This window comes from Pan paniscus, chromosome 7 (assembly GCF_029289425.2).
Source record: "Pan paniscus chromosome 7, NHGRI_mPanPan1-v2.0_pri, whole genome shotgun sequence".
Lineage (NCBI taxonomy): Eukaryota > Metazoa > Chordata > Mammalia > Primates > Hominidae > Pan > Pan paniscus.
In genome coordinates this window covers 141,428,722-141,455,751 of record NC_073256.2, presented here as the reverse complement: position 1 = coordinate 141,455,751, position 27,030 = coordinate 141,428,722, and the positions used below count along the sequence as shown (strand labels likewise).

The window sequence follows — 27,030 nt, the reverse complement described above, 5'->3', positions numbered from 1 at the left end:
AGAACAGGAGATGGACTCCCTGTTGTGGAGAGAAGGTAGGATAGGGATGGCGATGGGAGTGAGGAGTGGACTCAGCACAGAGCTAACACAAGGAGAAGAGGAAGGTTGAGCGCCACCCTCTGGGCTCTGAGAGCATCTAGCTCCTTCCTTAGGAAGGGTTTCCTTTTGGTGATGAATTTCCATTTCCACATTTCCAGCCATCAGGAGCACAGTGGGGATAAGACTAAAAGGAGAGGATCATGAACATGAACTTTTGAGTGGTGAGTTGGGATGAGTTCTGCAAATTCTGTTCCATCATTTTTAGTAGCATCATGAATATGTTTAAATTAGAGAAAAAGGAAGATCATGCAACCCGGGACCGCAAAACCTTCGTTGCTGTTACTGATCAACCATTACTTAGTCATGTGACTACAGATGAGGCACTTTGTTTCCTCTGTATTAATAGTTCCCAGGAAGAGAAGTTTCCTAAAGCTTACAAATAGTTATTCGGGATGCATAAGCTTGACAAATGTGGGCTTAAAAAGTTAAAGATGTTTCACACGGTACTGGTACCAAAACAGACATATAGACCAATGGAACAGAATAGAGACCTCAGAAATAACACCACACATCTACAACCATCTGATCTTTGACAAACCTGACAAAAACAAGCAATGGGGAAAGAATTCCCTATTTAATAAATGGTGCTGGGAAAACTGGCTAGCCATATGCCAAAAACTGAAACTGGACTCCTTCCTTAAACCTTATACAAAAATTAACTCAAGATGGATTAAAGACTTAAATGTAAAACCCAAAACCATAAAAATCCTAGAAGAAAACCTAGGCAATACCATTCAGGACATAGGCATGAGCAAATATTTTATGATGAAAATGCTAAAAGCAACTGCAACAAAAGCAGAAATTGACAAATGAGATCTAATTAAACTAAAGAGCTTCTGCAAAGCAAAAGAAACTATCATCAGAGCAAACAGGCAATCTACAGAATGGGATAAAATTTTTGCATTCTACCCATCTGACAAAGGTCTAATACCAGAATTTACAAAGAACTTAAACAAATTTACAAGAAAAAAACAACCCCATTAAAAAGAGGGCAAATGACATAAATACACACTTCTCAAAAGAAGACATTTATACAGCCAACAAACATGAAAAAACTCAACATCACTGATCTTTAGAGAAATGCAAATCAAAACCACAGTGAGATACCATCTCACACCAGTCAGAAAGACAATTATAAAAAAGTCAAGAAACAACAGATGCTGGCAAGGCTATGGAGAAATAGGAACACTGTTGGTGGAAGTGTAAATTAGTTCAACCACTGTGGAAGACAGTGTGGCGATTCCTCAAGGATCTAGAACCAGAAATACCATTTGATCCAGCAATCCCACTACTGTCTATATACCCAAAGGATTATAAATCGTTCTACTATAAAGACTCATGCATACGTATGTTTACTGTGGCACTGTTCACAATAGCAAAGACACAGAACCAACCCAAATGCCCATCAATGATAGACTGGATAAAGAAAACATGGCACATACACTCCATGGAATACTATGCAGCCATAAAAAAGAATGAGATCACGTCCTTTGCAGGGGCATGGATGAAGCTGGAAGCCACCATTCTCAGCAAACTAACACAGGAACAGAAAACCAAACACTGCATGTTCTCATTCATAAGTGGGAGTTGAACAATGAGAACACGTGGACGGGAACATCACACACCGGGGCCTGTCGGGGGATGGGGGACAAGGGGAGGGAGACCATTAGGACAAATACCTAATACATGCAGGGCTTAAAACCTAGATGACAGGTTGATAGGTGCAGCAAATCACCATGGCACACGTTAACCTATGTAACAAACCTGCACATTGTGCACATGTATCCCAGAACTTAAAGTAAAATAATAAAATATTAAAAAGTTAAAGCTGTTTCACAACTGCAGGACTTCTTGGAATCTTCCACTGGTTAATGGGCACTGTGACACTGCAAGAGTTTCCAAGGTTACAACTGCAACTTCTTAAAAGCATTTGAACATGGAACATTTACAGAGCCACTCAAAGAACAGCAGCTCCACAGAATAAAGCTTGAGGAAACTTTAGCTTAGAGAGTTTAGAGATTTACATTCTATGTTCCCCTCCCCGCCCCCGCCCACCTTCACTTCCTATTTCCCAGCTAAAAAACTGGAGTGAGTGGCAGATGAGGGAATACTCAGTGTCCCTGGTGCAGCCTTTGCTTTTTCTGGTCTTGCCCATTCAGTGAAGAGAAAGGGGCATAAAGAGAGATGGTGGGTGAGAGCGGACTTAAAGTCAGGAGTGAAAATCAAAACAGGAATGAAAATGGTCTCGCTGAATCATCTTATCAAGATATTTTATCGAGTTTATATAACTGGATTCAACAAGATCCAGAAAGCTACTGCCCAGAGCAATTCCAATGGCAAAAGGAAAATACAAATAAAGAAATAAGCTAAGGCTTACAGATGAAGATAATATTCAGATGATGAATGCTCCAGGGCAAAAGTTCTGCATTCTCAACTCTTCTAACCTCTGACTTTATTTGACAGCTGTTCTTTGTTCTAATTTTAAATAGTGCCAGGATACATCAAAATATTTAGAAGTGAGTAACTTTATACCACCTTTCTAGTATTTTTAGCACAGGGCCTTCTGAAGTGTTTTGCTATTTTTAAGATAAATATTTCTTGCCTCCTTAGCATTCTTTGAATGGAGAAAGTTAAAGAATTCTTGATAATTGTGGTGAATGACTTGGGTGAAAAACTTTGTTTTTCAGTTATAGTTTTACTGGAGTGGGTTTAAAAGCCATTTTAGGCTAGGCACAATGGCTCTCGTCTGTAATCTCAGTGCTTTGGGAGGCCAAGGAAAGCAGAGGAATCACTTGAGGCCAGGAGTTTGAGATAAGCCTGGGTTACATAGTAAGATCCCATCTCTATGAGAAATAAAAATTAGCCAGATGTGGTGGCACATGCCTGTAGACCTAGCTATTCAGGAGGCTAAGGTGGGAGGATTGCTTGAGCCTAGGAGTTCAAGGCTGCAGTGAGCTGTACTTTTATCACTGCACTCCAGACATGGCAATAGAGTAAGGTGCTGTCTCTAAAACAAAATCATTTTACATACATGATGGAAAATAACACGGAGAGCCTCAAACAACTCGCTGGACATGAGGGGGACAAAATTACAGCAATGTCCTCTGGGAATGTGGATGTCTAGTTGTTCGAATGCCAGCATTTATTGAGTGATTACTCTGTGAGGCACAACATGTTCTTTACTTGCATTTATTCACTTTTTCCTCACCACGATCTCCATTTAATGAATGAAAAATAGGATGAACATTCTTTATCCATTTGAAAGTTAAAGAATGTTAAATTGCCCAAGGTCGTACAACTAGTATATATTGGCCCTGGAATTCTGTTATGGGTTGAATTGTGGTCCCACAAAATTTTTATGTTGAAGTTCTAATCCCCAACACCCAAAATATGACCTTATTTGGAAATAGGGTCAATGCAGATATAATTAGTTAAGTTAAAATGACATTGTACTGGAGTAGGGTAGGTCCCTAATCCCATATGACTGGAGTCACAAAAATAATGTCATATGAAGGGACAGACACAGAGGAAGAATGTCATATGGAGATTGGCGCCATTCTAGTAAAAGCCATGGAACCAACCAGAAGCTAGAAGAGAGGCCTGGAACATGTTCTTCCCTAACACCTTCAAGGGAACATGGCCCTGCCAACACCTTGACCTAGGACTTCTAACCTTCAGAACCATGAGATAATATATCTCTGTTGTTTAAGCCAGTCAGTTTATGCTACTTTGTTACAGTAGCCCTAGTGATCTAATACAAATTCTAGCCCAAATTCACCTTATTTCAAAGTCCATGCTTTAAACCATTATCCCACACTGCTTCTCATGCTTAATAATAGGGGCCTTCTGTCTGCAACATTAAAAAAAAAATCACATCTATAGTAAACTCTTGAGGTTAGACGGCACTTAGAGGCTATTTAATTTAGCTACCTGCTGCCATGTTTATATCAAATAGTTGCCTAGGGTGTGCTAACACCTCTAAGGATGGGGAATGCATTATGGACTTCCATTTAGGAAACTATTTCCCTGTAATGTCTTTGTAGGGCCTGATTTTACCTGCTGGATCTCTCTCTCTCCTATACCTCCCCTCCATCTATATACTGCCCCACAGACACTGAAACTACATTCTCATGCTGTCAAATCTCCTCAGCTAAGAACTGCTATCTCTTTACCTGTTCCTCTATGGCATGATTTTGAGCCTTTTCACCCTCCCTGAGTTAGTAAAGGAATAATTATTTTATAGCAAGAAACCAGAACTGATATTGGGAGGACAGTCAGCTATGAGTTAGGAAAAGTTAATCAGTCAACTTGTACTCTTGTCAGTTGCTGGTGGGGGTAAAGGCTTTGGACACATTTTCCTCTTATTCATTCATTTCTACTCACTGGAATAAAAATGTATTTGTAGTGGAGGTAAAATACCCAGGGCCTCCAAGCAAAGCTCAAATCTTGAGTTAGAGACAGTAGAATCTGTCCAGAGATACATGTCTATAAGGGCCCACCCAGAAGGCATCTGGGGACTCTGTCTTGATGAAGGGTGCAGGACCCCCCAGTTGAAAATTTTATATTTTTACAATTTAAAGTCACAAGGAATCCTGAACTAGCTGTTCTGTCCTTCTAATTTTCTTTGAAGCTATTTTAAAATACAGATTAACTCATGTGAGAAGATGCCATGGACAAATTACACAAGTGAAAAGGTAATGAGGAAACTGATAGAAAAATGTTCATTCTAAGAAATCATAGATGACAAACAAATGCAAATACCTCCCATGCTCACGGATTGGAAGAATCAATATCATGAAAATAAGCATACTGCCCCAAACAATCAACAGATTCAATGCCCTTCCTATCAAAATACCAACATCATTTTTTACAGAATTAGAAAAAACTATCCTAAAATTCATATGGAGCCAAAAAAGAGCCCAAATTGCCAAAGCAATCCTAAGGAAAAAGAACAAATCTAGAGGCATCACATTACCTGACTTCAAATTATACAAGGCTATAGTTACCAAAACAACATGGTACTGCTATAAAAGCAGATATATAGGCCAGCGGAATAGAATAGAGAACCTAGAAATGAAGTCAAATATTTATAACCAACTGATCTTCAGCAAACTATACAAAAACACAAATTGGAGAAAGGATGCCTTATCAATAAATGGTACTGGGAAAATGAGATAGCCACATGTAGAAGAATGAACCTGGATCTCTATTTCTCACCATATACAAAAAAATTAACTCAAGATGGATTAAAGACTTAAATCTGAGACCTGAAACCATAAAAACTCTGGAAGAAAACCTAGAAAAAAATTCTTCTGGCAAAGAATTTATGACTAAGACACCAAAAACAAATGCAACAAAAACATAAATAAATGGTACCTAATTAAACTAAAAAGCTTCTGCACAGCCAAAGCATCATCAGAGTAAACAGAAACCTAGAGAATGGGAGAAAAGATTTGCAAATTATGCATTCCATAAAGGACTAATATCCAGAATCTACAAGGAACTCAAACAAATCAACATAAAAAAATAATTCCATTAAAAACTGCATAAAAGACATGAATAGACATCTCCCAAAAAATATATACAAATGGCCAACAAACATGAAAAAAATGCTCAACATCACTAATCATCAGGGAAATGCAAATTAAAACAATGATTGAGATACCACCTTACCCCAGCTAGAATGGCCATTATTAAAAAGTCAAAAAACAATAGATGTTGGCATGGATGCAGCTAAAAAGGAATGCTTTTATACTGCTGATGGGACTGTAAATTAGCACAACCTCTATGGAAAACAGTATGGAGATTTCTCAAAGAACTAAAAATAGATCTACCATTCAACCCAGCAATCCCACTACCCACTATTGGGTATCTACCCAAAGAAAAAGATCAAAAAGACACCAGCACGTATATGTTTATTGTAGCACAATTCAAAATTGCAAAGATATGGAATCAACAACATAAGTGTCCATCGCCTGATGACTGGATTAAGAAAATGTGATATATATACACCATGAAATACGACTCAGTCATAAAAAGAATGAAATAATGTCTTTTGCAGCAACTTGAATTGAGCTAGAGGCCATTACTTATTCTAAGTGAAGTAACTCAAGAATGGAAAACCAAATACTGTATGTTCTCACTTATAAGCAGGAACTAAGCTATGGGTATGAAAAGTCATACAGAGTGGTATAAAGGACACTGAAAACTCAGAAAGGGGGAGGGTGGGATGGGGATGAGGGACAAAAAACTACCTATTCATACATTGTACACTACTCAGGTGACAGTTACACTGAAATTCTGGATTTCACCACTATTCAGCTTATCCATGTAATCACAAACCACTTGTAACCCTAAAGCTACTGAAATAAAAAAAAAAAAAAATTGGCCAAGTACGGTGGCTCACGCTTGTAATCCCAGCACTTTGGGAGGCCGAGGCAGGCAGATCACAAGGTCAGGAGTTGGAGACCAGCCTGGCCAACATAGTGAAACCCCATCTCTACTAAAAATACAAAAAATTAGCTAGGCATGGTGGTGGGCATCTGTAATCCCAGCTACTTGGGAGGCTGAGGCAGGAGAATCACTTGAATCTGGGAGGCGGAGGTTGCAGTGAGCCGAGGTCACGCCACTGCACTCCAGCCCGGGCGACAGTGCAAGACACTGTCCCCAAAAAAAAAAAACCTTAAGGTTCATTGTTATTAATACTAGTAATCAAAGAGGTAAAAATTAAAGTAACCCATTAGATTAAAAAAAGAAACTTATGTGTGTCTGGTGATGTAAACAGTTAAAAAAATTGAAAAAATTCCACCTAAAGGTGGTCTACTGAATTGCAATTTGAACCAAGAGGCACCAAGGTGTTCTAGTTGTCCTCCTACCTTTGAAAGCACTGGGGAATGGTCAGAGCCATGGACACACACTAGAAAGTCTGAGCCACCCTAGAGAAACAGAAATCTCCCTTCTTTTAGTTAAAATACTGCACACTTACTTTGAGGAAGTGAGTTTTGATCTTGCCGCAGTGTTTGCCCATCTGCCCCGCGACAGGGGAATAGAGGAGGTCTTTGGAGGCGATGCGGGCATAGGCCACTCTCCTGTTGTTGCTGAGCATCCAGATGAAAACGTCAGGGATAGTGTGCTGGGGCTGTGGGAATAGAGGGAGTTGGGATTGAATAGGAATGGGATTTGAAAGGTTGGCATTGAACAAAGGCACTTGCAGAGTTCTGCTATCCTGAAATATTCCCTCTTCGACAAAACAAATGCTGTGACTGACACCATCTAGGCACTGAAACATCTATGCCATCAAGCAAATTAAGTGCAGTTTCCTAGAGAAGAGAAAGCCTTACTTAGGTCATGAGTTAAAAGTGCATACAGCTGGGTGGCAGTGGCTCATGCCTGTAATCCCAGCACTTTGGGAGGCCAAGGCACGTGGATCATGAGGTCAGGAGTTCGAGAACATCCTGGCCAATATGGTGAAACCACGTCTCTACTAAAAAATACAAAAATTAGCTGGGCGTAGTGACACTTGCCTATAGTTTCAGCTACTCAGGAGGCTGAGGCAGAAGAATCGCTTGAACCCAGGAGGCGGAGGAGGTTGCAGTGAGCCGAGATCATGCCACTGCACTCCAGCCTGGGAGACAGAGCAAGACTCCATCTCAAAAAAATAAATAAATAAATAAAGTGCCTACAAACCCACATGCCAAATTGCTCATATGAGAACATGCAAGCTGGATCTGTGATTTGGCATCTTTGGTAGCCTACTTTTCTCATCTGCAGGACAAACACTTTTGCACAACTTCCCATGGATTTTTTTTCCAATCTTGTAATAATGATTTAGTTTTAAGCACTGCTCAGAGTCAGATAACATTTCCAGAATATTCAAATGAAACAACAAAAACAAAAATCTATGAATGTCTTTGAATGACTTTCCTTACACTTGCTCTTAGGCAAGTATTTCTACAAGGAACTGTGTACCTATAATATGATTGCAAAATATTTTAGTTCCATTTTAAGTGGTTATTCAGCAGGAACTCAGCTAAATTGCACAGGAAATTAGAATTTAAAGTCAAATTAATTAAGATAGGAAGAGTAGAATTCCATGCCAAGTGGCCCATTATATTATGGGTGTTTGAAATTCACATTTCTGAACAAACAAAACTCTCAAAACAAAAAGGAAGTATATTGTTTTAAACAAGGGTTTGACATTCCTGGACTGGAAGCAGATGCTCTGTCTTTCCAATCCCTAGTGATCAGGTATAACTAATCCCCAAAGAGGACATCCCTTCTCTCTTCTGCGTGCTTATTCAAATTCCTATGTCTACTGACTGCCTGTCTCACCGAGTAATATGCCTCCAGGGAATGACTGATTTGCAACAAGAACTACAACTTTCAAGAAAAACAGAAGCAGTAAATCTCGCTTCCTGAAATCTTCCCACATAAAACCCTGTTTTAGAAGTTTCTACACATTTGCAAGCTTCAAGAACGAGTGTCAGTATCTGACAGATGCAAATATGAGGGCCGTTTTTAAACAGGTCATTCTAGAAGTCACCAGAAGACACTGTTTACAACTAACTTTAAAATCAGACGCTGCCGTGCCCTTTACTGGGCACGAATTTAAATCCTTTTATAGTTGAAAACCTATCAAAGTTCCTGGGCTTACGTTGACTTCACTTGAGCCCATTAGCGAATGTGCCTTTTATTTTGCTGAATGTTCAGGCTTTGTGAAAAAAAAAAATGAATAAAGCTGTACTTGTTTGGTTTAATTTAAAAATCTCTTCTCTAAACTAGGAGTGCCTGCGTAGCCCACTAGGGCTGGGGAGAAAAACATTGATTCATATTTCACCCGTACCAACCATTCAAACCTCCCTGGAAGACATTCCATCTAACCTTCCAAATGAGGTTTGCCTTTAGAGTCAGTTACCTCATCAACAAGAAAGCGGATTTTTTCCACAAAGTTTTGGGCTTCGTGAATCATTTCATCAACAGATAACTTTTTCTTCTGCTGCTGAATGATCCCCTTGGCCTCCTTGCACATTGCTTCCTAAAACAAGACAAGAGTCAGTGGGGGTCTTTCGAGAGATCTGGACAACAAGCAGCGTCCTGTTGCTGAAGAGACCTGAAGGTCCTGGTGAGCTCCACACTGAGTCACTCACGTGGACTGTTGCAGGGTCTGCCACCATGCATGCTGCCTCCTTGGTGGAAATTTCACAGGATTATGGAGACTGTAATATCATCTCACCTCTGCTTGACAGATGAGAAGCTGAAGCCCAGAAAGGCTACAGGTTTATCAAGGTCACATGGCTTATTAACCAGCACCTGAATCCACGCTGACATGGTTTGGCTGTGTCCCACCCAAATTTCATCTTGAACTGTAATTCCCATGATCCCCACATATCATAGGAGGGACCCAGTGGGAGGTAATTTAATCATGGAGGCGTTTACCCTCATTTTGTTCTCGTGATAGTGAGTAAGGTTCTCATGAGATCTGATAGTTTTATAAGAAGCTTTTCCCCCTTTTGCTTGGCACTTCTCTTGCCTGCCACCATGTAAGATGTGACTTGCTCCTCCTTGCCTTCCACCATGACTGGAGGCCACCATGGCCTCCTAGCCATGTGGAACTGTGCGTCAATTAAACCTCTTTCCTTTATAATTACCCAGTCTTGGGTATGTCTTTATTAGCAGTGTGAGAACAGACTAATACACAGGCTTTCTGATATTTAACAACAACTGCTATGATAATAGCAGCTTAAGGTGTACTGAGCTGTTCCTCTGTGCCAGGCAACATTCTAACCACTGTATTAATCCTTTGTTACTCCTCATAACAGCCTTATGAGGTAGGTTCTATTTTTCCCATTTTACAGCTGAGGAAGCAGTAACGCAGCTACTGAATGGCAGAGCCAGAGCTGACCCCCAGCTGCATCCAGAGTCTACATGCTTAAACACTGCACTCACCACCTCTTCCCAGAGGTATGGTGGCTGCTTTCAGACCAAGAAGACATCGTATGAGAAATGCTGCCAGAAAGCTCAGTATAAGTGGTTGGAAAACCCAAAAGTGTTTATTTTGATTCATTTGTTCAGCTCACATTTATGTGCTTAGGGAAAAAAAATATTTACAGTGACTTCTAAGGCCCTGTGTGCATTGGCCCTGCCACTGTCTGCTTCATCTTATAATATTCCTTCCTCACTCACTGTGCCTCAGGCACACTGGTCCTCAGAAGCCCTAGAACATGACAAACTTTGTCCATCCTAAAGCCGGTGTATTAGTCTGTTCTTGTGCTGCTAATAAAGACATATCCAAGACTGGGTAATTTATAAAGGAAAGAGTTTTAATGGAGAACTCACAATTCTACATGGCTGGGGAGGACTCATGGGGAGAATCATGGGGAAGGCAAGGAGGAGCAAGTCACATCTTACATGGATGGCAGCAGGCAAATAAAGAGAGCTTGTGCAGGGAAACTACCCTTTATAAACCATCAGATCTCATGAGACTTATTCACTATCATGAAAACAGCATGGGAAGACCTGCCCCCATGATTCAATTACCTCCCAGCAGATCCCTCCCACAACACATGAGAGCTCAAGATGAGATTTGGGTGGGGACACAGCCAAACCATATTATCTGGTATGCCTGGTGTTTCCTCTTGCTCAAATGTTCTTCCTAGACTCTACATGGCTGGTTTCTTCTCATCTTTCAGGCCTCAACTTAAATGTCACCACTGTATTACATTCCCCCATGTTTTCCTGATCCCTGTGGCTTCTTAGAATTTCCTTTTGAATCACAATCTGTAATAATTTTTATGTATTTTCTCTTTACCTATCTATCTTCTGTCTTAATCATTAATGTGTAAACTTCAGTAGGACAAGGACCTCCTCTGTCTTGTCCTTATTGTATGCTCAGTGTCTAACAGAGCTCCTGGCACATAGGTGTTAAATAAATGTTTATGGAATGAATGAACTACTCAATCTAGAAATTCCTCAAGGACAAGCACCACGTTCTTCTAGCTTTGTTCCCAGTATCTAGAGGAGTGTGTGGCACATAGGAAGCCTCTGCTAATGTTATACAACAGGCACTATGCTTGGAGCCCAGGTCTGGAACAGGGAGAAGAAATAATGCTTTATTTTCCTGAGACATTGACAGTTTGGCGAGGTGAAAACAATACATGCACATAATTAAAATGTATGAAGCACTGTGGTACTAGACAGGGGCAAAGCTGGTTACCTGGAGAATATGACATTTGAGCTGAATTTTAAAATGTGAATAGAATTCATCAGAGAGTAAGAAGACAGAGGGAAGAGTTACATATAAATATACATAATCATCAAGGATTCAAAATTGTCAGAGCATAGATACATAGGAACGAACTAAAGACGGATAAGGTTGGGATGCTAGGTTGGGACCAGATAGTAAATAGCCCAATGTATCATGCAAAAGGGATTTAGATTTTATCCTATGAATGATTGAGATAACCCAGTGATTTTTTTAAACAATAATGATCTAATCAGGCTTGTGTTTTAGAAAGACCATGCTGGTTGTAATACAGAAGATGGATTAGAGGAAGACTTTTGCCATACTCTAGAACAGAGGTGCTAAGAAACTCAGTTTAGACAGTGACTCTAAAGATGAAGAAGTGGAGATCGTTCCAGAGTCATTAAGAGGCAGAATCTGCAGGACCTAGTATTCAAATGGCTACTTAAGGTGAGAGATAAAGAGCCAATATTGAAACTTAGCCTTCTTATTTGAGCAGTAAGTCTAGCTGGCAGTGCCAATGCAGGATGCGGAACAAGTTGAGATAAGGTGATGGGCTCAGAGTTTGGAGTGATATGAGATAAGCATGGAGATGCCCATTAGGAGGCTGGAAATGCAGGTCTAGAGATGAGGAGGGAGACCTAGGCCACTAAAAAAAGATATTGAAATAATCAGGCCAAGGGCTGTCAGACAATGTGACGACAGAACTCTGCAGAAAACATAGAGTAGAGGGAAGCTGCAGAGATAGCACTTCAGCCAGAGGTGCTGAGAAAAGCCAGCATAGGAAGAAGGTCTTATTGATGGTGGGAATCTAGCCTCCCTGAAATGTTCCAGAGGACAGAAAAGAAGCATTCTGGGAAGAAGGATGGATGAGGAGTTAGGAGACCTGGGTTTTAGTTTTTGGATTACAGTTAACTAGCTGTGATCTTTAGAAAAAATCATTTAATCTCTCTGAGTCCCACTCATACTTTAAAATGTCCCTGAGAAGTCAAGCACTGAGTAATTTTTCTTTGCAGAATTATCCTGGCCTCACATGAAATGTCCCTTGGTGCCCTTGCTGGAACTGACATTTTCAATTGAGATAATCCAGGGCCTGACTTGGTCTGGCAATTCTAGTCACCAGTCACTGAAGAAGAACTGGGCAACTGTTAGGCACCTAGCACATGCAGGTTCCCAGGACACAGAGGGGTAACAACTACTGATCTGCTCTCAAGAAGCGCTTATAAATTTTAACACAATTCTCAATAGGAAGAACCTGAAGTCAAGGAGCATAGTTATTTCTTTTGATCTCTTGACTTGTGAGTCAGAGGGCCAAGCAAGTCTACCACCTTTAACAAAATATGAAGGTCAAGAAAATGAGCAAGAGGTCACCTATTCTCCATCAGAGTAGGAAGTAGGACCAGTGGGCTTCTAGCTCATCCTTATAAACCTTCAATAAATATTCATTTCTTTCCAACTTAACAAATAGTCCCTTTTCACTCTTGTCTCTGCATCCCAAAAATGTATGACCTTTAAACCTTATCCTCATTTGGTCTGTGACCTATGCCTCATCCGTGAGGTTTATTTTTAACTCTGTCCACAAAGTATAAATAGATTTTCACATACCAGCTCCTGCCAACAGAGCGTAAGTCGCTTCTTATCTAAAGTGGTTTGGTTCAACATCTTGGGCTTTTTTTCTGCTTCAGAGATAAAGGCACTATAAGAAAAGAATAAGAATTTTGAAATCTACTTAGTGAAAATCCATTTATATAATTCCAGAGGTTTGCAAATATCGTTTCTGCAATACAGTGGAAAGCTTTTGAAGCCATAAAACCAATATTTTTAATTTAGGATTAAGCAACTATGTATTAACTTTTCCAAGAGACAAAATGATAACTGGAAATGATGCCCAGACTCAACATTAGTTTTGGGGAACAGATATTTTTTTCCACTTTCTTTCAGTACAATCCATTGTGATTGCTATAAAAATTCATAACAAAACCCACAAAATACTGTTTTCCTTCATCTTACAAATTTAACACACACCAAAAGTTTGCTGAAAAGTTGTATGTAAAACAAATATTTTAGATTCAATACCTAGATGTGTCCCCACCGTTTAAAAACAATAGGAAAGACTGAGTAGTAACATTTTTTGGAGATGAAGTTAAAAATGTGTTAAATAGGAAAATAGTAAAGATTGTGAATGCAATTCAAGAAGAAAAATGTAAATGGACTAAATGCTTGGGGAAATAAGATATTGACCTCACTAGTGATAACTTAAATGCAAATTAAAATTAATAACATTTTACCTATAAAAATGAATAATATTCAAGGTTGGTGAAGATGTTGGGAGATAGTCACTCTTCTACTCTATGGAAGGTGGGTGTAAATTCTTACAGTGTTTTAGAGGCTATTTGATAGCACCTATCAAAATTTAAATTTGATTCAAAATTCAACTAAATTACACTAGAATTCTTACCCTTCAAAAATAATTGAACAATTTGACAAGATTATGTTTACATAATCATATGTATTGTAGCACTGTTCATAGTAGCAAAATAAGTGGGAACAACTTAAATGTCATTAGGGACTAGTTAAATATATCATGACACATACATGCAATTGAATATTCAGGATATCTATTATGTGCACCTGTAGAAAGATGCCTGTGATATTTTGCTGAATGAAAAGGCAACCTGCTGAGCAAATGTGTGATATCATTTGTGAAGGAATATGGTATGAGTGTGTACATGAGGGTGTAACACTGTTCCCAAATGCACAGAAAAAAGTCCAGGAGGACAAATCAAACTCTTCTCACTGGAGAGTAGGTTTGGAGAGAGAATTAAGAAGAAATTTCCTACTTGGTATATATTTTTTTTAAATGATGAGCATGATCATTTCAGTGATGAGCACTTCTGATGAAAAAAATCAATTATAAAGGAAACAAAAAGGAAAGTCTAAGATGCCACACCACCCAGCCCAAGGTCCCATACCAGGCTCTACCCACTGGCAATTGAAAGTCTCACCAGAAATCCTCCTTGGACACACTAGTAATGTTACATTTTCTTTGAATTTTTTAAAAAGAATAAAAAGGATTATATTTTGAGGAGGGAATCTTGTTGCCCCATTCCTGCCTTTTCTTGTGGCAGAAGGAATTCCATTTCACTCTCCAGAATGGATCAGTGCAGGTAGACATAATCACTTCTGATCCCTTTCCTTTCCCCACAGGGAGAAATAATTTGTTTCCTCGTTAACATTGGGGTAAATGACCATGGCACATGTTTCTGTTCATTCTTCATCTTTCAGACCCAACCTGTCTGCTGGCTATGGACATCCTCCCTTACCTTCACATGTCACATGGCAAGTGCCCTCTCCCTGTGAGGGGCAAGGGTGAGATGGAGGGAGAAGCCCTGTTGAGCTGCTTGGCCATGAACAGTTTGGGGGAACAGGAAGCTTGCCTTGACCTCGGGTCCAAGGTGCTTTCTCAAACCTAACTTTTCCACATATAAAACTAACATTTTTATCTCTGTCTTATCCTAATATTTTTTTCAGTTGGTTGTAAACTTGAAAAAGGGGGAATGATTAGCTATCATCCCAAGTAATCCCCTAACATAGAGAAGTTATTGAGCTTTTAATTTGCTCATAAACAGTTTCTGAAAGTGTGGATTGTGAAGCTTTTTAAAATGCTTAAAGGGAATTGCAGGTGGCACTAAACAGCTCACAGCAGGAGTAGCATATATATATATATAGCTTTTATAATGAAAAACAAGAAACAAAAACTATTTCTTTTCTTTACTTTTTTTGTGAAGTAAAAATTGTAGAGTAGTTGAGAGACTGGGGAGGCAGAACTTAAAAACCTGAACACCAGAATTCAGCTACTACCTGCCTCTCATCAGATGAATTTCCACTCCTTTTCCATTAGTTCCATTATGACAAGTTCTCATATTTGCTCAAATCTTAAACTACTTAATTTCAAGGGTTAGTCCAAGTTGTTTCCTTAAAGGGTCAGCAGCCTCTAAGATGGCTCCAGTGAGTCCTACCTCCTGCAATTCATGCCACTGTGTAATCCCCTCCCTTTGAAGGTGGGCTGGGCCTAGTGACTTGCTTCTAACAGAACCGTCAAGAGTGATGGGCTGTCACTTCCAAGACTAGGCATGGGAGACTGACTTCTGTCTTGCTGGGATGTTCTGACTCTTTGTGCTTGCTGGCTCTAATGAAGCCAGCTGCTCTGTCATGAGAGGCAGCTTAGAGAGGCTCACGTGGCAAGGCATTGAGGGTGGCCTCCAACCAACAGCTAGTGAGAAATTGAAGTCCTCAGCCCAATGGCCCATGAAAAACTGAATTCTGCAAATAACCACGTGAGTGATCTTGGAAGTGAATCCATCCCATTGGAACCTTGATATGACTGCAGCCAGGGAGAGACTCTGACCCAAAGGACTCAGCTGAGCCACACCTGGACCCCTGACCCACAGAAACAGTGAGATAATAACTATGGTGTTAAGCCACTGAGTTTTGGGGAAATTTGTTTATCAGTAAAAGATAACTATGTACCCTATTTTTATCTTTTATTATATTGTCTGCCCTCTAGAATAAGGTTACTAATTGGTACTCAATATGTTGTATAAAAATTTCATTAAATTTTTCTGTGTTGGGACACAGAAAACAATTCCCCAAAATACTGAGTGCTTTGAAAATTGCAAGGCCTCAGAAATAAGACTCAGAACCAGGGTTTCTCTCTAACCTTTTCCATGTCTCCCTGTCTCTCTGACCCTCTTTTCCGAAGCACCAAGAGAGACTCTTTAAATTTTCCTATCAGACTAAGAAAGCTTAAATGTGATTGTCTTAAGACTCCCTCCCTAGAGATCTCATCAAATAACCAGGAAAGACCAACCAACAGAGAAGAGACTGGAATCATCTGCCCAGAAAGACTTTTCATCTATTCTTCTAAGGACAGCTCCAAGAGATTACCTGGGGGACTTTGTATAAAAAATAAGACAACCTGTGTTCCTGTGCAGCTTCATCCCTCATCTTCCCCTAAGGTCAGCCTCCCATCTCCCTGGTCCATTCATTCTTCCTAGTGATTTACTGTCCCTCAAAAGAACTGTCTACATTCTCCATCTCCCCCGTCCCCTCTGAAGAAGGATATATATAAGCTTCTGTACTGCACTGGGTAATTGAGTAATCACTCTGTGATTCTCCCCTGTGCACGTTAATACATTTGCATGCCTTTTCTCCTATTAATCTACTTTTTGTCAGTTGATTTTCAGTGAGCCGTCAGAGAGGAGGGAAGGTTTTCCCTCAGCCCCACAATAGTATATTGAAATATACTATTCAGGCTCACTGAATAGTATATTTCACTGAAAATAGTTGATTTTCAGTGAGCCTTCAGAGAAGAGATGTTTTCCCTCAGCCCTACTATAGTATTGTATATATTAATAGCTTATTCTTCTGCCCATCTAAGTGTCAAATAGTTGCTGAGTGTCTACCACATGCACAGCACCATGCTGGTACACTAACACTACTAGCATTTTTCTTGTTTCCTACAGAGTCTCTGTAGTAAGTCTTCGTTTGCTTTTTCCCACCTTTGATTTATGTTTGAGTTGTTTCAGTGTCAAGAAGCAATAGTTAGTCCACAAGCACGAGTGAAATTACTGAACAAAATTAAGATGGATACAGCACTCTAAAACACCCATTTGAATGCATGTGAAATCGACGACTTTCTCAAGGTAATTAAAAGCTGAGTCCACAGAAGCTCAGCTCCGCCTATGCCGGCTGTCTCTCCTGGTACCTGCTCTGACTGATGAAGTCACTGAGCACTGTTTTCATTTTCTCTTCAGGTGCCTCCTGTGAAATCTTGATCAATTCTCTCACTTCTTCTATACTTTCTTCCTGAAAACAAACCACAGGGGTGGAGAGATGAGGCGGTGGTAATGAGATTGGTAGTAGAGATACTAATTATAATGTACTAGAAATAACAGTTATTTTTTTTTGTTTTGGCAATGAAGGAGGATTTATCTAGTTTTCTTGTACTTGAATTGGAAAATGCTACTGCATTCTAACTTTGAACTTTTCTTTTAGTAAGTGGAATTGGTCCACATACAAGTCTTCTCCCATACTGTTCAAACTCATTGTTTCTGTTATAGATCCATTCCCTAATGGGTACCATTTATTTAGAATCTACCCTCTGGGGAAACCTAATAACGTGGGAAATAACTAACAATGTAGAGTAATTAGATATAATTACCCAAAACTTCAAAAGAAATGTTCAAGTCAATTTTTTACATAGGGATATAATCATATTGAATAATCCCTGAAATTAAAGGGTTCCCCATTCTTCTGATTGCATGAGTTTTGGGCCAGATAATGGGACAGATTGTATATGGCAATGGCCCTATGCTTGTATACTTAATAATCACACTTTTCCTTTGGGCCTAAATTCTAGAATTCTATTTAGTGGCCTGGAGGAAAATGGCACCTAAGGGGAAGTATATGTGTTACTACTCCTTTGCTAGAATTTACGAAACTATATTCTCTACCATATCCCAAAGTCTCGTGCCTAGGGACATATGTTCCCCTCTTTACACATTCACTATAATAGGAAACATTGTGGCATATTTAAGGATTTGGGCTCCAGAGTCAGATTGCCTTGGTTCAAGTCCAGGCTCTATCACTTACAAGTGAATTAATCAATTTATGCCCAATTTCTTTATCTGTGGAATGGAATAATAACAGAACCCACCTACAACACTATAGGGGGTATGGATATCTTCAAACAGTGCTTGGTAGTTAGTAAACATTCAGTCATGTCTCTCATGGTGGTTAGCTATGATATGCCAAGCATGGCAGGGATGCCAACACTGAGAAAGGAATTAGAAATGAATGTCACTATGGCCTCTAGGAAAAAATTCTGATTGGCTTTGTCAAGACTCTTGGAGATAAGCGATCTGTTCTGTCTGAAGAGAAGTAAGACCAGCTCAACCAAGACAGTCTGTGACCTCCATGTTCTGTGACCCCAGACTAGGCCTCCTGACCACTTTCAGAGTTTATCTCCATGTTGCCTGGAATCCCCATGGTCAGAGACAATACTTTGTTTTACAACTTGAGAGACAAGGATTATAAAGCAAATGGGACAGAGAAATTTGTTTTTGACTTAGCATAGGTTTTAACGGAACAGGAGGGTCAAGACAAAGATGATCTGGTAAGGCATGTGGGATGGAGTAGAGGGAGCACGGGAGTAGGAGAGAAGAATTTATAAAGGGGAGGTGCAAGATGTCAGAGAAACAGAGGTCCCAGCTTTCTCTCTCTCCTTGGGCTTAGGTGGGAAAACCTAGCATTGATTGGATATTGATTGGCACTGTTTACAGTATAAAATACTTTCAGACATTCAATTCCCTGAATAATTATTTAGTGCCTATCACTAAATAATTATTTAGTGCCTATCTATGCTAAATGCTATAGAAACAGTGGCAAATAGTTATTGAACAAATAAACACACAAATATATTGTAAAGTATGATAAGAGGTCCAAAGGAAAAGAACAGGGTGTTGGACAGGCACAATGGCTCATGCCTATCACCCCAGCAATTTGGGGGCTGAGGCAGGAGGATTGCTTAAGCCCAGGAATTCCAGACCAGCCTGAGTAGCATAGTTAGATCTTGTCTCTACCAAAAAAAAAAAAAAAAAGTCAGGCATGGTGGCATGCATGCACCTGTAGTTCCGACTTCTTGGGATGCTGAGGTGGGAGGGTTGCCTAGGAGTTCCAGGCCAGCCTGGGCAACACAGTGAGACTCCATCTCTACAAAATATTTTAAAAATTAGCCAGGGGTGGTAGTACATGGTCCCAGCGACATGGGAGGCTGAGGCAGGAGGATTACTTGAGCCCAGAAGGTCAAGGCTGCAGTGAGCTGTGATTGTGCCACTGCATTCCAGCCTGAGTGACAAAGCAAGACCCCTTCTCAAAAACAAAACAAAACAGGGTGCTATGTAAGAAGATAAGGGGGTAGAAGGTGTCAGACTCTTCCCTGAGGAAGTTTGAAACTGAGCCCTGGAATTTGGCTGGGTTATAAGAAGACTGGAGAGGGGAAAAGTAACAGAGGAAAAGGCATGGTGGTGGCTGCGAAGCTTAAAGGAACTTGGTTTTTTCAACATATTAAAAGGGCACCAGTGTAGTTGGAACAAAGTAAGGGAGGAAGAACTTAGGAAAGATGGGGCTATAGAGTTAGGCAGGGCCTGATCTTGTAGGCAGTTGTCCACTATGCCAGGGACTTAGGATTTTTTATTAGTTGAAGCCAGGATCTATCAATTTTGTGAAAAAGTTGTCAACTCCTGCCCTTTGGAGATTAGAAAAACAGCCCATACCTAGATCCTGTAACAGCCAGAAGCAGAGCAGGGATTTGAATTCAGGTAGTTTGATTCAAGTCCAGGGATTTTGCAAAATGAGGTCTCATTCCCCTGGATTTGCATAGTAGGATCCACGTGCCCTCCAAATGCAGCATCCTCAATTTATTTGTATTTAAACTGAGGTCAACATCCTCTACTAGGTGGATTTTAAAAATCCCTTCCCCCACCAGCTTCCCAATTCTCTAATCCATCACCTGTCGGAGTCACCTACCAGGAAGTCTGCCATTTTCTCCAGCATGTTGGACCAGTGCAGCCTGAAGGTCTGGTCTCCCCAAGAGCTGATGAAATAGACACAGGGCTTCGTAGCCTCAAATGGCAAATAGTTGTAATTCCTGTGAAAACAATTAGGTCTGGAAGTTAGCTGGTAATCAGTGTTTTCCAGGCAACCCCAGTCACACGTTAATGTTTTATACGTTCTGGGCAGGACTCGGGAGGCATGATGAAAAAACTATCAAACTTTTAACAGCATCTTTGGTCTATAATTGGGGACCTGTGAGCAATGAACAATGAAAAGTTAGATGGCTACAATGGAGAGGTATTAACAGCTACCATCAGAACCAGAACAAAGCTTAGAAATGATCACTAGAGGCCAGGAATTTTTTAGGCAGGCCTTTTTCAAGAAGGATGGCTTTATTTTTATTTAATTAATTTAATTAAGTAATTAATTTCCTGCCTCGGTCTGCAGCTCCACGACCCTCAAACTAGAACAAGACCTCTCCTCCTCCCTGACTTGCCAGCTTCCGAACCCTTGAACTACAACGACATTGCTCCTGCCTGGATCTGCAGCTCCACAACCCTAAAACCAGAACAAGACCTCTCCTCCACGGGTTGCCAGCTACCAGACCCTCAAATTACAACAACATTGCTCCTGCCTGGGTCTGCAGCTCCACGACCCTCAAACTAGAACAAGACCTCTCCTCCCCGGGTCGCCAGCTTGCAGACCCTCAAACTACGACAACATTGCTCCTCCCTGGGTCTGCAGCTCCATGACCCTCAAACTAGAACAAGAGCTCTCTTCCCTGAGTTGCCAGCTTCCTAACCCTAGAACTACAACAATATTGCTCCTCCCGGGGTCTGCAGCTCCACGACCCTCAAACTAGGACAAGACCTCTCCTCCCCGGGTCACCGGTTTGCAGACCCTTGAACTACAACAACATTGCTCCTCCCTGGGTCTGCAGTTCCACGACCCTCAAACTAGAACAAGACTTCTCCTGCCCGGGTTGCCAGCTACCTGACCTTCGAACTACAACAACATTGCTCCTCCTTGGGTCTGCAGCTCCATGAACCTCAAACTAGAACAAGACCTCTCCTCCCTGGGTCTCCAGCTTCCTGACCCTGGAACTACAACAACATGGCTCTTCGCTGGGTCTGCAGCTCCTCAACTCTCACCCTAGAACAGCAGCACCAGCTCCTTCCTGGACCTCCCGATCAATGACCCTCAGACTTCAAAGGCAGCACCAGCTCCACCCCCAGGCTCCAGCTCCAGCACCCTCAGATCTGAACAGCAGCAGCACCAGCTCCTGTGTGGCTCTTCTGTCTCACGATCCTTAAATTAGAACAGCAGCACCATCTTCTCCCTGGGTCTCCAGCTCTACAAAACTCAGGCTAGAATTGCAGCACTGGCTCCTCTGGGATCTTCAGCTCCACGACCCTGCAACATCAGTGGCAGCACCGGCTCCTCCCCTGGGCTCCAGCTCCAGGACCCTCAAACTTGAACAAAAACACCAGCTCCTCCCCAGGCCTCCAGCTCCTTGACCCTCATAAACAATCCCTTCTTATGAAATGTAGCAGTCAGGAAAACTGTAGAGGAATAAATAAATGTTTTCCTTTCAAAAAAAAAAAAGTAATTAATTTGTTTTTAAAAGGCAAGGTCTTGCTCCATCACCCAGGCTGGAGTGCAGAAGGAGGATGGTTTTAAATGAGAGAGGGAAAACAGGAAGAAAAGTAACTTTTCCTTTTTAGTCTCTACGTGCCAGGCATGTGTGAAAGTCAAGATAATAAATGTATTCCATAGTGGTTGTACCAGTTTACATTCTCAACAGCAGTGTAGAAGTGTTCCCTTTTCACTGCATTCATGCCAACTTCTATTTTTTTTATTTTTTTGATAAAGGCCATTCTTGCAGGAGTAAGGTGGCTTTGTGCATTTTGAGCATTGTGGTCTTGATTTGCATTTGTGCATTTTGATCATTTGTGCATTTTGAGCATTGTGGTTTTGATTTGCATTTCCCTGATCATTAGTAATGTTGAGCATTTTTTCATATGTCTGTTGGTCATTTGTGTGTCTTCTTTTGAGAACTGTCTATTCATGTCCTTAGCCCACTTTTTGATGAGATTTTTTTTTCTTGCTAATTTGAGTTCCTTGTAGATTCTAGATATTAATTCTTTGTCAGATGTATAGATTGTGAAGATTTTCTCCCACTCTGTGGGTTGTCTATTTACTCTGCTGTTACTTTTGCTGTGCAAAAGCTCTGTAGTTTAATTAAATCCCACCTATTTATCTTTGTTTTTGTTGCATTTGCTTTTGGGTTCTTGGTCATACAATCTTTGCCTAAGCCAATATCTAGAAGGGTTTTTCTGATGTTATCTTCTAGAATTTTTATAGTTTCAGGTCTTAAAGAACTAAAAGTAGAACTACCATTTGATCTGGCAATTCCACTACTGGATATCTACCCAGAGGAAAAGAAGTCATTAAGCAAAAAAGATATGCACATGCATGTTTACAGCAACACAATTTACTATTGGAAAAATGTGGAACCAGCCCAATTGCCCATCAATCAATGAGTGGATAAAGAAACTGTGGTGTGTGTGCATACGTATATATGATGGGATACTACTCGGCCATAAAAAGGAATGAATTAATGGCATTTGCAGCAACCTGGACATGATTGAAGACTATGATTCTAAGTGACACAACTCAGGAATGGAAAACCAAACATCGTACGCTTTCATTCATAAATGGGAGCTAAGCTATGAGGATGCAAAGGCATAAGAAGGATACAGTGGACTTTGGGGACTTGGAGGGGAAAGGGTAGGAAGTGAGTGAGGGATAAAAGACTACAAATTGGGTTCAGCGTATACTGCTCAGGTGATGGGTGCACCAAAATCTCACAAATCACTACTAAAGAATTTACTCATGTAACCAAATACCATGTGTTCCACCAAAACCTATGGAAAAAGGCAATTTTAAAAAAGATAACAGATGTAAGTGCATTATATAAGCTGAAATTACTAGAGAAATGTAAAAAAATAATCATACTATCAATGAGGGTAAAGGCATGTGTCCCAAACTAAACTTTGGCATTTCATGGCTTGCCCATCTAACCACCTTTCCCTCCATCCACTTTTCTTCCATTCTTTTCTTCCATCCATCCATCTGATATTTTTTGTTGCCAGGAATTAATGCTAGTAGGTTACCTGCTTGGCTAAAAAGGGCAAGAGGAGGATAGCAAAGTAGCTAAAAGGGGAAGCTGCGGAGCCAGAAGGAATATTTAAAGATGGCAGTTGGAAATGTGAGCATGCTGATAAGAGGCAGTTAACAGTGTGAGAGAGATGACAGAAAAGCAGCAGTTAATTTATAGATTTTAATTCCAAGAAGGAAGGAGGTGGGTGTGGAGGTAGCTAAGGGGGGAGAAATATAACAAAAAGTTGAAGAAGTTCCCTGCCTAATGACAGCTATTGTTTTGACCAGGTTTTCCCCCAAACCCCATGTAATTTTTTCCCAAACACCTGGGACTGTGTGAAGAGAACTGTAGAAGACTAAAGTCCATGGAACGGGTGTGACAGGATGGCATATGGAGGAAGAAGCCTCTAGAAAGTAGGGGGGAAGAGGGAGAGAGGGAGAGAGGGAGAGAGGGGGAGAGAGAGAGAGAGAGAGAGAGAGAGAGAGAGAGAGAGAGAGAGAGAGACCTTTGTTTTCATTCCAAAAAGCTAAAGAGAACTTCAGCCTGAAAGAATGGATGGTTATTCTTTTTAGCTCTTCCACGCAAATTTCCTCTGAAGGAGACAATAAAATTAGTGAAGGTGCCCCGTGGTCTGCTCTGCAGAAAACAGACCAGCAGGTGTTTACTCAGAAGAGAAGCCACATAAGTTTTTGGCAGAAACTGAGGTTGTTATTACAGCAGGAGAACAAAAACAAGTTTAGAAACCAAACTGCTCTGTTTTATCTCTTTAAAAATTATTGCACTAAGAATCCTGCAGATAGATAAATTCCCACCCCAAATTTTGCTTTGTCTCAAGGTTTCTTTGGTTTGGGTCATCTCGTGCTAATGATGTTCAAGGCCTTTGTCTGTTTGGTTCTCAGGGACCTCCTAGTCTTAGTGTGTCTACATGGACAAGGATGCTGTGGCTTCTCAGGCAAACTGCAGTGCAGCTGGAGGGCAGCAGATGGCAAGGTGCTGTGCTGTTTGTGGAAAGAGGAGACTGCCAGTCTAAATGGCTGTCCTGATACAGGACCAGCTTTGTGACTTTGGGTCATCACATGATGACCTGTCATTGGATATCTTATTCTCCAGTCCCATTCCGGAGCTCCAGCCTAGTAAATAAGCTGCATGTGAATGCATGTGCTTTGCAACACTGGAAAGCCCAGAACAAATCCAAGGTGACATTTTAATGGGGGCAACAAATAAATTGTGTGTGTTCATATATATGTGCACATGCATGCATATATGTGCACACATGTATAGGGGTTGTTTGTAGACATAGAATTTTCCAACTCAGCTGCTGCCTCCCTGGCTTGCCACTAAATAGACAGAGCCTCAATATGGTGACTGAAGAATGTACAGAAAGCCCAACTGTACCAAAAAAATACCAGCATGACTTATTTTTATCTCCTTGAGCCAGCAGGACAGCACTGATATGAGGTGCATCCAAGGATGCTTTGAGACCTCTCATCTCCTCCTAAACCCTTCCCTTACCATCTTCCCCTGAAACCCCCACCAATAGTCAACAATGGCTAATCCATCAAGGTAGAGAATGTCTTCACTGCCTGGCCCCAGTGCAAAGATGCAGAGTACCTCTGAGTAGTCTCAGAACAGTGCCCCAGAACTTCAGATCCAGCTGTTCCCTCACTGATGGCCTCAGTTTTGAGAATGAAGTTAAAAGACAGAGGAATTTTGGGTTCTCTCTGGTGTTGTGAAGAACGACAGATAAACAAGTATGGCTTTCAGGGAACCAAAAATTACCCCAAAGAAGGTGATTCTTGGAAGGCCCGTGGAAGGACAGGGTTTAGAAAATTCAGGGAATGCTCAAAAACAAGAGGACAAACAGCTAAGACTATTTCAATGGACTCCATTCTGCTTTGTCCTAAATGCTTTCCCTCAATCCCTTAAGCACATTCTCATCCTTTAGGATGTTACTCTTTCTGTGACTTTTCCCAACTCCTTACCTCCTCTCCAGTGGGATTACTCACCTGACTCTGTTCCCATAGTACTCTGTACCCAATCCAGTTATAGTAATTCCTTAACTTATTCAAAAACACTTATGAGCACATACTGCCGTTCACTGGTCACAGAGATGAACAGATATGTGTGTGAATAAGGCATAGTCCCTGGCCTCAACATGCTCCCAGTTTAACAGAGGAGAGAGACAGGTAAAAAGTCTTCAGTCAGTGCTTGGGGGAGGTGAGGACAAAGTCTAAATCAGACTGGGGATTCAGGGAAGGGAATTGGGCTTTGTCTTGAACCTAGCAGTTCTGAGGAGGGAGATTATTGCCAGGCGTAAGGAAGAGTGTGTTCTAAGGTCCAGAAGCAGCACACAGCAGGACATATTGGGATACTGCCATGGGGCACTGCAGTTTGGAATAGAAGAAAGAATTTGTGGAGTGGCCAGAAATGAAGGTGGAGAAGTAGACTAGGATCAAATCCATAAGCTATGGCCTCCGGAATTAATCCTGAAAGCCACAGGAAGTCAATGAGTGATGTGAATCAGGAGAGTAACTGGTTCTCATAGCTTAGCGAAGGTCTTGAATAAGATTCAAGCCAGGTAGGAGGTGTTGTTGCTGTTGTTATTTTCTAGTAATGTAGGGTGAAGGTGCCAATGGCCAGAATTTTTAAATGGCATATCTATATATCTACATATGAGAAATACTTAAGAACTGTGTTGACTGGCTTCATCACTGAGCAGATGCAGGTAGGAAGGAAAAGAGAACAGTTGACAATTTTTTTTTTTTTTTGAGACAGAGTCTTCCACTGTCGCCCAGGCTGGAGTGCAGTGGTGCGATCTCCGCTCACTGCAACCTCCGCCTCCCGGGTTCAAGCAATTCTTCTGCCTCAGCCTCTTGAGTAGCTGGGATCACAGGCGCCCACCACCATGCCCTGCTAATTTTTTGTATTTTTAGTAGAGACAGAGTTTCACTATGTTGGCCAGGCTGGTCTTGAACTCCTGACCTCACGATCCGCCCACCTCGGCCTCCCAAAGTGCTGGGATTACAGGCATGAGCCACCTCGCCTGAACAACAGCTGACAATTTTCTTGTCTGTGGCTTGGAGGACTCAGAATGGTGGGCTGAGAGATAGGAAAAATAGGGAAAGAAGAAAAGTTGTCTGTGAAGACAATGAGCCTGGTGAGTAATCTGTGGGACATCCAAGCAGAAGTGCTTAGATCTGCTGCTCAGGAAAGAGGGCTGTCTAGGAAAATAGATTTGGGAGTCCCTGTTATCCTGAGAGTAGTCATGGTTCAGTCCCCAGAGAGTGTCTAGATTGAAAAGAGCAGAGGGACTGAGGAGCGTAGAGATGTAGCCTTGTCAGGGCCATACAACATCTTCATTCTCTTCACATACAAAATGGGGGAAGAAACATGCTATTATGAGAATCCAATGAGATCATACATATTTCAAGATCTGGCAATAAAAGATTCTCACTACACTATCCCTTCTCGTTTGATTGGTGCTTGACACCACTTTCTTTTAAAAAATTCTGTAATTTTACTTCTATTTGCAGGTTGAAAATTTGAATGGATTAAAGGAGATCAGTGAGAGTACATGTAAGTGCCCCCAGCTGTTTTCTGAAATTATCTTTTCTGGTGTCTGACAATTTTTTTTGAGTCTTTCAGTTTTGCAAATGACTGTGTCAAAAATAAGATAAGAAATAATATATTCAATAATCTCATCAAATTGAATTTACATAATAGCACAGGACTCAGATGAATATAATAAGAGGGTTTGGATTGAAATTGTAAGTTCTGACCTTCCTATCTTACTTTGCTTCAGTTATAGAATAAAGGGTGCTTCAGATATGATCATCACCATCATCATTGCTCTGCCCTTAAATGAATTACCTAGATGTATCTGGAGGGTTGTCATGTTGCTAAAGATTCAGTT

The 27,030-nt window shown here is 40.9% G+C and overlaps 2 protein-coding genes across 2 annotated transcripts in view; one reads left to right on the top strand and one right to left on the bottom strand.

Moving 5' to 3' along the window:
- Positions 1-27,030, bottom strand: part of FER1L6 (fer-1 like family member 6) — a 207,098-nt gene that overhangs the window by 91,178 nt on the left and 88,890 nt on the right. Inside the window, exons 15-19 of the mRNA XM_008973935.4 lie at positions 19,928-20,048; positions 17,106-17,206; positions 12,944-13,034; positions 9,014-9,133; positions 7,085-7,237 (exon numbers count right to left, since the gene is read on the bottom strand). Coding sequence (XP_008972183.3) covers positions 7,085-7,237; positions 9,014-9,133; positions 12,944-13,034; positions 17,106-17,206; positions 19,928-20,048 — 586 coding nt within the window. The remainder of the gene's footprint in view (positions 1-7,084; positions 7,238-9,013; positions 9,134-12,943; positions 13,035-17,105; positions 17,207-19,927; positions 20,049-27,030) is intronic.
- On the top strand, positions 14,644-17,001 carry LOC100981318 (putative uncharacterized protein FER1L6-AS1). The gene is made up of 3 exons (XM_008973933.1): positions 14,644-14,793; positions 16,165-16,356; positions 16,927-17,001. Exons 1-3 carry the CDS (start codon positions 14,644-14,646, stop codon positions 16,999-17,001), a joined length of 417 nt encoding a protein of 138 aa, XP_008972181.1.

Excerpts from the sequence above, each read along its gene's own strand:
- LOC100981318 (XM_008973933.1), top strand. The coding sequence starts at position 14,644 with ATGGACATCCTCCCTTACCTTCACATGTCACATGGCAAGTGCCCTCTC. Across the intron at positions 14,794-16,164 it reads GCCTTGACCTCGGGTCCAAG|ACTCCCTCCCTAGAGATCTC; the intron begins GTGCTTTCTCAA and ends GATTGTCTTAAG. Across the intron at positions 16,357-16,926 it reads ATCCCTCATCTTCCCCTAAG|TGTCAAGAAGCAATAGTTAG; the intron begins GTCAGCCTCCCA and ends GAGTTGTTTCAG.